The 9,938-nt window shown below is 37.4% G+C and overlaps 2 protein-coding genes across 3 annotated transcripts; one reads left to right on the plus strand and one right to left on the minus strand.

Annotated features, from left to right (window-relative positions):
- The first annotated feature begins 4,818 nt into the window (after positions 1 to 4,818).
- Positions 4,819 to 8,290, plus strand: LOC121645492 (zona pellucida-like domain-containing protein 1). The gene is made up of 11 exons (XM_041993979.1): positions 4,819 to 4,837; positions 5,122 to 5,216; positions 5,389 to 5,615; positions 5,784 to 5,974; positions 6,081 to 6,153; positions 6,237 to 6,334; positions 6,494 to 6,577; positions 6,659 to 6,830; positions 7,221 to 7,320; positions 7,412 to 7,435; positions 7,547 to 8,290. Exons 2-11 carry the CDS (start codon positions 5,123 to 5,125, stop codon positions 7,681 to 7,683), a joined length of 1,200 nt encoding a protein of 399 aa, XP_041849913.1. The 5' UTR covers positions 4,819 to 4,837; position 5,122; the 3' UTR covers positions 7,684 to 8,290.
- zgc:162608 (uncharacterized protein LOC100037332 homolog) lies at positions 8,281 to 9,910 on the minus strand. Of its 2 annotated transcripts, XM_041993981.1 has the most exons (4): positions 9,822 to 9,910; positions 9,591 to 9,649; positions 9,414 to 9,507; positions 8,281 to 9,317 (listed from the first exon to the last, which is right to left on the minus strand). In XM_041993981.1, exons 1-4 carry the CDS (start codon positions 9,827 to 9,829, stop codon positions 8,465 to 8,467), a joined length of 1,014 nt encoding a protein of 337 aa, XP_041849915.1. In that variant the 5' UTR covers positions 9,830 to 9,910; the 3' UTR covers positions 8,281 to 8,464. The 2 variants fall into 2 exon arrangements, with proteins under 2 accessions (XP_041849915.1, XP_041849914.1); XM_041993980.1 differs by lacking the exon at positions 9,822 to 9,910 and having other exon boundaries at positions 9,591 to 9,815.
- Between the last annotated feature and the right edge of the window lie 28 nt (positions 9,911 to 9,938).

Consider the following 9,938-nt stretch of genomic DNA (forward strand, 5'->3'; position numbering starts at 1 on the left):
ATGTCTAATTTAATAAAACAGGTATCTTCTACAATGCAAACAATCCAGTGATTCAGCATTCAGAAGACGGAAAATACAAAAAGCTCCACACAAAAAGAACAAACACAATATCTTAGAAAGCACACTAACATGAAAAGTTATAACGAACAGAACAGACAATAATAAGAAAAACAAATAAATGTAGCATCTAATATAATATTGAAATCAACAATAGAACAAGTACAACCATAAAAATATTAAAATAAATAGAACAAAACAATATTTTAGAAAACAGAACTTTATACTTTTATACTTTTTACTATATGCCTCACAATTTCTCTCTATAAATGCAGAACTTTCCAAAAACTTTGTTTCTGTCCTTGATAAAACATTTCTGCTCTACAGAGACTAGAACACACTAACAGCATGTTTTACTGCCACTCAGTCAGGCCAGTACACAGAAACAGAAATACACTCATGATGTTCTAACTTGGTACAAGCAGAGTTTGTCTGTTGCAGTTGTTTTATCTGTAGTCTGTGTTGTTCTGTTCACCAGCAACACAGTGGACGGCACACTGAGATGTAGGCTGAATATCTGGTACAAATGCTGTGTCACAGCAACTCTAATGTGGAAAAATAGTTTCAAGGCATAATAAGGCTCACACAGAGCCATGATCAGTGTAACAACACAGCTTCCTCCTGCAGAGATGTTTTCCCTGATCTGGCTTGTGTCTCTGTGTGGGTGACATGTCTGTGTCCTTCATGTGTGTCTGGGCTCGTTTTGCATGTGACCTGGATTGGCCTTTTTTCTTCTTCCATCTTTGAAAGCAAATTAGTTAATTTGGTTTTTAGTTTGCCCTGGCAAATGCTTGTCATATGATGAAGTCAATGGGTCTTAGTTACAAACACTGTTCTTATTCAGCATTTCTCACATTATCATCAAGTTTATACTATGCAACCCTGAACTGTTTTATTAAATATTTCCAATGTCATATTTGCTTTAAAAGACTAGTGATTGAGTTATTTGTTTGAGGCTTCCCTATGCAATAAAGCAAAAATGCATTAAATTAGGTAAAGCAACCTTTATATTCTTTTGATTAGTTGTTCTACCATTTAATCTCCAGGATGTGACAAACACAGAATCAGACTGATTGAAAAGTGTGTTAAAAGTTTTTTTTTTTTTTTTTTTCAAGCAAAACAAAGGTACATAAACCAAAATGGATGAAACCAGTGGATAAGTCACTGACCCTTATCTTTGAAGTTGATGGTTTTTTTTTTTAGATTAGATAGATATGAAATATCTTTTAAAAATACAATAAAAAAGAATAACAAAGAAAGAAGGAAGAAAGGAAAGTGTTAAAAAAAAACTACAAACAAATCTCCAGAAGGAGACCTGTGTTTGTTAGTTTCATTCATGGGTTTTGGGTGAATCACGAGTCTGTCAGATGCAGAAAATTAGGTATATGTGCTCTGTCTTATTTAGTCCAGCAGATGACACCAAATTACAAGGCAGAGTAGTGATTCCTGTTCAGAGCTAAAATAAAGACAGTGAAACACACCACCTGTAGAATGTCACTGAATACATTGTGCTGTTTGATATCTCTTTTTTTAAATAACCTAAAACAAATTATTTTACAACAGCTCGGTTTTATAGTAAAAGAATGTAGCTGCTAAACGTACCTGCCTGCACTCAAGATCTTTCACTACTGATAACATTTGGGGTATTGTAATGGTGAAAGACAAATATAACAACAGATGATAGCTAAGATTTTACAAATTGTCAAATTGAAAACAAAAATTAAATGTTTTTTTTAATTAAAAAAAAAAAACAAACCAAGCTTTTTGTTTTAAAAACTGTTTTTCTGGCATCTAATTCAACATGAACAGTAAAAAAAAAAAAAAACAAACAAACCAAAAAAAATTTTTTGGTTTGTTTGCATTTGGTAATATAGCTATATTTATAGTATAATAGCATTTTTAGTCATGTATTAAGTGCCATTGTGGAAGTTACAGAGAGCTACTTGCCTCTGTAGACCCCTGATTTTCTTCATGTAGCAGTAGGCCTTCCTTTGAAGGGAAAGGACATGTTGTGCATAATATTGCAATATATAAATATGTATGTATGTATGTATGTATGTATGTATGTATGTATGTATCTATCTATCTATCTATCTATCTATCTATCTATCTATCTATCTATCTATCTATCTATCTATATATATATATATATATATATATATATATATATATATATATATATGTGTGTGTGTGTGTGTGTGTACTGTATATACTGTGTATACAGTACACTGAACTGACAAATACTTTTATGTAGCTTCTCAGGATTGCAGTTGTTGCCGCCGGCACTTTTCATTTATATATCCAACTGATATACTATATGCAAACCCAGCGGCATCATTAGTACCAATGATAATGTGCTGTACTGTACATGCCTAGAGCACAGTACCATCTCCTCACAAGCTTCCCAGTGTATCTTCTTTCTTCTACATCCAAATCAGTGCCTCCTGGGTCTTGTTTGCATTGTTTCCAGATGTGATTGTTTGTCTATTGTTGCTCTCAGTAAAAAAGAACAGTAAAGTTGTTCTCAAATAATTTTCACAGCACACTGTCGCAAATATGTTTAACTTTGGTCTATGTACCAAAGTTAGCTGCTGCACTGCTATTCCTACAGTGGGTACAGAATGTATTTAATCTCCCCTAATTTTTTCATTCTGTAAATTTGAAGATATTTGTTAAAATCTTTTAAGTGTTTTTTCTCATTAATGCGTTCATTCTGCATTTTGACGGAAAAACACAGAACAGTGGACAGTTTTGCAAATAAAAAAACAAAACAAAATACAAAAAAAAAAGAAAAAAAAAGAAAAACCCAAAACATCACATGTCCATGACCCTTTCCTCAGTATTGAGTAGAAGGACCCTTTTGAAAAAATACAGCCATGATTCTTTTTGGGAAAGATTAAACAAGTTTTTGACACCTTGATTTGGGGATCCTCTGTCATTCCTCATTGCAGATCCACTTCAGATCTGTCAGGTTGGATGGTGAAAGTTGATGGACAGCTATTTTCAAGTCTGTCCAGAGACGCTAAATTTTGTTAAAATCAGGGCTCTGGCTGGGCCATTCAAGAACAGTTACAGAGTTCTCCCTAAGCCAGTCTTTGTCATTTTAGCTCTTTGCTTAGGGTCATTGTCTTGTTGGAAGGGGAACCTCCGGCCCAGTCTTAGGTCCTGAGTACTCTGCAAAAGGTTTTCTTCATCTTTGTACTTGGCTGCATTGATCTTTTCTTCAAGTGCAACCAGTCATCTGAAAAACCCAGCATGATGCTGCCAACACCATGCTTCATTGTTGGGATGTGAGGTGCCTGGTTTTCTCTAAACATACCATTTAGAATTACAGCCAGAAAGTTCAGTCTTAGGCTCAATGAGCCAGAGAATCTAATTTCTCATCGTCTATGTGTTTTTTCTTTCTTTCTTTTTTCTTTTTTTTTTTTTTTTTGGAAAACTCTTTTGTGTGTTTTGTACTGAGGAGAGGCCACACTGCCATTATAGCTTAATAGGTGGAGGGCTGCAGTGATGGTTGACTTTCTAGAACTTTCCCCCCCTCTCCCCGCTGCATCTCTGAAGCTCAGCCACTGTGATCTTTGGGATCCTCTTTACCTGAATCACCAGGGCTCTTCTCCCTTGATTGCTGGACGGCCAGCTCTAGGAAGATTTGTGTTCATCCTTTATGCATTTACTGTTAATTTAGTTTATCAGGACAATTTTCTAATCTCATGGGGGCGGATAATCTTGCATGGGGGATAATGCGTAATCTACATCTGACCGTGCAGGCAGGAGGAATTATCCAAAAATGAAGCTGATAACATGATTAAAATACAGAAGAATGACCACTTTCCTTTTTTTTTTTTTTTTACACATGTTTCCTCGGAGGTAAAAACAGGTGAGGCTGAAGAGATTGTAAAAGAGTGACACATATGTGGATTGTGTGACAAATGTCTCCTCTCACCATAGGGACTTTGGCAAATGTACAGATACTCCTTTTCACTCCGTTTCTGATCCACAATGGGTCTTCTCAGTTAAGAAGAACGGTTATGGCCTACAGCTATTTGGCATACCTGCTTTACAGCTCAATGGCGACAATAAAGAAGAGGTTTGACATGTAGGGGACAATACCCAAGCTTTCTTTTGACTGGAGGAGTACCTCATAGCTAGGATCATGATCACTTTTCATGGATTCATGGTGTTTCAATTTCAAAATATGAAAATACAATTTAAGACGTGGAATCTACACAAAGATTTGTATGTCTTGAAAGAGCTTAATTTAAATGTTCTGACCTACAAATTTATAAATATTTACAAATGGTTGTCAGTGCAGTATAATTTCTGCAATCGTATAACTCATACTCCATATCATACTCCAAATGTTTAGCAAAATCTGAAACAAGCTTATTTACAAACACTGCATCCAAAGAGAGACCTCACACAGCTCCACACAGCCAGCTGTAATTTTAACAGCAGGTCTTGAATACTTATTTTTGATGAAAGGAAACCTGAAACAACATTTGTAGTTAACCTGAGGGATCTGTGTCAAATCACACTGACACATTAATCTGCTTGATAGAAATCTGACTATAAATTGTGCCAGGAGCTGTCTACATGAGACGTCACGCTACAAACATGATGTTTGTGTGTAAGTGTGTGTGTTTGTCCAGAGGAGGTTCTATAATTAGCTAAGGGGAGGGCTCAGAAGTCACACTATGGTTTAAGGTGTCCTGAAATCACACTATAAAAGCCAAATTACTCAACTACCTCGGCAGCAAACACCTACTCAGGTACCAGCAAGGTAAGAACCTCCTCTGATCTTCACATCTCCAATTTATTTCTAAATGGCATCACATCCATTGCCAAAATAATTTTTTTTGTGCAAAACCAAACAAAATAAGCTAATTTCCTTGACTTGCAGACTGTTGTCACTTTAAACTGTATATTTGCCTTTGATAGTTTTTGAGAATGACTGTTGTTGTATGGATGATGCATTTGTTCAAACTTAAATTGAACATACTGAAAATCTGGATGTTGTTGATTTGTCTCCTTTTACCCATCACTGAACAAGCTTTCTCCCGACAGAATGACTCTCATCCTTTGTCTCCCTCTGCTGGCGCTGCTCCTGCAGCCGTCTTTATGTCTCTACAACTGCTCATCTCAGTATGAGAGGATCCCAGGTAGGCTGTGTTTCACCAGCACATCCAGAGAACTTAACATGCTCCTTTCTTTGACACAGTTTTTAAATAATTTATTTTCTTGCTATATGTTGATAATTAACAGTAACAAATTAATATAATATGAGTTTAATGTTTGGATTCAAATTTAATTCAAATTCTCTCATTTTCTCAGTCAACTCAGATCTGATTGTTAGCTGCGGCACCAGCATCATAACCCTGGCGATCAACTTGTGCACGGCTCAGTGGGCAGGCTTTAATCCCGCTGATCTGGCACTCAATGGGAACCACAACAATTCGCTGTGCCAAGGTTCTGTTGATGTCAGTGTAGACCCCCCCGTCATCCGTTACCAGCTTCAAGTTAATGACAGTCAGAATAATCCCTGTCGCCAGTCTCTGCAGGTCAGGAGGGGTCTATTGGAGAATAATGAATGATTTTGAATTATTTTGTGGGAAAATGGGGAAATATAATGAAGACTGGAGCTGAATTGGAAAAGTTTTTGTACAGTCATTTGGTAAAAAAAAAAAATCCTTTCCTCTAATGATTGTGTCTGTTGTGGGCTTTTTCAGATTGTGGACGAGGTTCCGGACCCTGCAGGTCCCTTCACAAGCTTCTCATCTATCCAGTCAGTAATCATCACAGGATACATCGACACTCCCAGAGCTGACCAGGGGTTGATCAGCTATGCTACAGATCTCTATTATCACTTTTCCTGCCGCTACCCTCTGGAGTATCTGCTAAACAACACACAGATTGTTGCGTGAGTTATGAGGAATATTTGCTCAATCAAAGAAATAAACTTTTATTTTGAATATTCATTCAGGGAATTAGATTGTTTTGCTGTTTTAATCTGTAATTTTTTTTAGTTCCTCAGTGTCTGTGGCAACCAGTGATAATAATGGAACCTTCATTGATACACTCAAAATGAATGTGTTTAATGTAAGTACAAGTAAACATTTCGCTCTCTCAGGCAAAAATGAGATTTTCCCTTTTAAATTCTTTAATTCACTGTCTTTACCTAGGGTTCTGATTATAGCTATCCATTGGTAGTACCCCCAACAGGACTTGGACTACGAACCAAGGTCTATGTGGAGGTGAAGGCTGTTAACCTCACAGGAAAGTAAGTAAATCCGATTATGTTGAGTTGATCCCCATAGAGGATTGCTTTATAATAAAACCAGTATATATATCTATATCTATATATATATATAGATATATATATATACACAGCCTGTTCTTGTAGTCAGTAGTGACTTACTCATTGCTGTGGTGTTTCCAGCTTTCATGTGCTACTGGATCAGTGCTTTGCCACTCCCACATCTTACAACATGTCTCAAAGTGAGCAGCACAACTTTTTCATTGGGTAAGTAGGAATGCATTATTAGCATAATATTGTTTATTTCTTTTCAGAATGCATGCATTATAATGTCTATCTCTTTACCAGCTGTACAGTAGACCAAAAGACAACCGTGACAAGCAACGGCATTTCCACTGCTGCCCGGTTTAACTTTGAGGCTTTCCGCTTCATTCAGCACAGAGACTTAGCCAAGTCCAGCATCTACCTGCACTGCATACTAAGACTCTGTGAGCCGAGCAAATGCCAAGTGCTGCTGTCTGTAAGTTGGAAAGTTGAGAAGAAGTTATTATGTATAAACGAGAAGAAAGTTGTAAAGCAAATTAAAAAAGAAACCACTGCCAATACCCCAAGGACAGAGATTTGAATGGTCTAAAAGCGTTGAAGTGACTTTAGTCAAGGTGCATATCCTGCTAACCAATAACAACCCTAAACACTAATGCTGTAAAATGACATGCACAAAGCTTCAAAGTGCCTAAAAATAATTTCCAAATGTGCCCAAAGTGGCATTATATTTAAGCACTATGTTAATTGTTTTCTTTACCACATGCATCTTATTCGAAAGCTAAGAGTAGTGAGAAAATGTGAAAGAAGAGGGAAAAAATAGGAAACAAGTGGTGCAAAAGTAAAAATCCAACTGAATGTTTTTCAGGCTTGTAATGCCAGAAGAAAAAGAGCTTTGACTCCTTTTGGACAAGAAACTGTTGACTCAGCCACTGTCACAGTTGGACCTCTCTATACTGCACGAGAAGGTTTGAAAAATATATTTCCTATTAGTCTTGTATATTTCACAAAGCCACAAATAACACATTTTGATCAACCACTTTTCTTTCATCATTAAAGACTCACCAAATGCAGCTGCCTACAGTGAGTATACTTTTATTATATTTCATCAAATTACTTTACAAATACAGAAATACATATTATACCTTGGATAAGCTGAAACATCACATCACTGATCTCTCCTTTTTGCATAAGGTACTAACTTGGCACCAGAGAAGAATGGCGTTGATGTGACGGGCTTGGTGGTAGGGGTGGTATTTGGATCAGCTGCTGCAGCCATGCTGGTTTTAGGTGGCTGGTTTGTCCTCAAGAAGTATTATTGGATATACTGAGATTGAATTTTCTCTGCTTCATCACTTTTTATCACATTGTATATTCAGGTGTATTTCAAAAGCATTAAATCTGACAATATTGTGATTTCTTGGCGATAATCAAATGCTCTTAGCAAAGTACCATGGAAACCAAATAAATACTGTGGGAGCTTTTGTAACTTTTTCTCTTTAAACTTCTGAATCCAGTAGTTTCCTATCGGTTATGAAGGAGTAAAAAAAACTGAACTGTGGAAAAACAAATATTGATTATGTAAGCTGTTAAAATTAAACAAATTAATTTAGCTTTTTCTGCCTGTATTATGTTTGTAAACCTGCCTCCTGTATGTTTTTTCTGCAATCATATACACAGAAATTTTGTACAGAGTTTCAGCTGTTATAAGAATTTTTGGGCAACTTCAAATATGGAGTGTCTGTCTATAATAAAGATGAATGAAAAGGAAAATCTGAATTTTTTTCCCCCTTGACTGTTGCATATTACATAAAACTATTAAAAAGTACTGACAATACACAAACTATTATCAAAAAAACTTTACTATTCACAGACAGAATGTTTTTACAAAGCACAGAAAACAGACACTGACAACTACTCACCTTTTCACAAACTGAATGAAAAAAACAAATCAATAAAACGCTATATTCATGAATATTTACAATCGGCTTGCTGTGATGGTACAGTAGTAAACAAACAGGAGATTTGAATGGATAAGGATACAGGTCAAATAAGTCACTTAAATGTGATCTGACATCAGTTCATTACTAATCTTTTAAGTGCATGTTTTTGTCACTGCACAGAGTGCAGAATGTCCTGGATCAGAGCGGAGAGTTTAACTGAGAAGTCCTCCTGTAAAGAGTCACCTTTATGTAAGGACAAAGAAGAGTCAGGAGAAAGGCTGGAGGCTCCATTAATGTCTTCCTCCACCACCATAAACACCCTCTCCATCCGGGCCAGAAGCGCTTGGCTCTGCAAGGCTGCATTTTGGCAGAACTGCTCCACACTGACAGTCATTTCAGCTCTGTGAGGTTGTGCAGATTCTAGCAAAGTTGCAAGCTTTGCATTGATAGCCCCCACCCTGTTTTGTGCTTCCTCCCTTATTGAATTCACTTCTTGTCCCAACCTGGAGCTCATTTCTTGCCAGACCTTTGAGTGAGTGGCTTCTCCCTCAGTAACACTCCACTGTTTCAGATGTTCAATTTCACCACTGGCTGTGGTATGGAAGTCGTTGATAATGTTGTCTAGCTGGAGGTTGCTGTGCTGCAGGCTTTGGCTGATCCAGTGGAAGGCTTCCTGATAAAGAGCCGGACTAGCCTCTGTCTGAGCCTCTGCTGCCTCCAGGCCCTGCAGATAGAGACTCAGCTGGCTGCACAGATCTTGGGTGTTGCTGCTGAGAGAGCTCTGGAACTGCTGGGTGAGAGGAGTCAAACGCTCCCTCATGCTGGCCAGGGTGGCGCTGAGATGGGCTGGAGACGAGGACAACCTCTCTCTCAGCTCAGCCAGCTCTTGGCGTAGACGGACACGCAGACGCTCCGATTCCATGGTGAGTTTGCGCTGCATCTCCTCCAACACAGGATTTCTGATGTCTTCATCTTCTTGTTTGTAAAGACTGCTACTGTCTATGATGCTCTTGTAGATCTTACTGTAAAAAGAAAGTAAAGCACTTCATGTTAAAGATGATCTACTATTTGTGTTTGGCTTCAGCTTTAGATTAATAACCTTAGGTTTAATCACTTACGCCACATCTTTAGTAGGGTCTGTTTTGTCATGAACTTTGTTGACTTTTACATGTGCCCAGGCTGCCTCCCTGGTGTCACGGTGTAGTGGGTATGCTGCAGACCAAGACAACATACGTGAGAAAAAAATACATAAAAGAATGAAACATAAAAATGAATATTTGAGGAATAATAAATACCTAAAGTTGTTGAGAGTGAGAAGACGAAGATCACAAATTTTAGATGCATGTTTATCTTTCTGTGGAGGAATAGATGACAGAAATGGGTAAGACTTTCATAGAAAAATAGTATGATCCAAAAATGAACAGCAATCATCTATACATTTATCTTTACATACATCTATACACTTTTACACACATTCTCTTCTTAGAACAAGAAGAAGAGGATGTGAAAGAGTTGTAGGCTTTTACCTGATCATCAGGGGTCTACAGAGCAACTTCTCAGCCCAACCGACTTATAAAGGTCCTTGTTATCAGAATGGCTGCCCAAACTCTGCCTGTGTCAATAGTCAACACGTGGAGGGTCAC

Source organism: Melanotaenia boesemani, chromosome 9 (assembly GCF_017639745.1).
Source record: "Melanotaenia boesemani isolate fMelBoe1 chromosome 9, fMelBoe1.pri, whole genome shotgun sequence".
NCBI lineage: Eukaryota > Metazoa > Chordata > Actinopteri > Atheriniformes > Melanotaeniidae > Melanotaenia > Melanotaenia boesemani.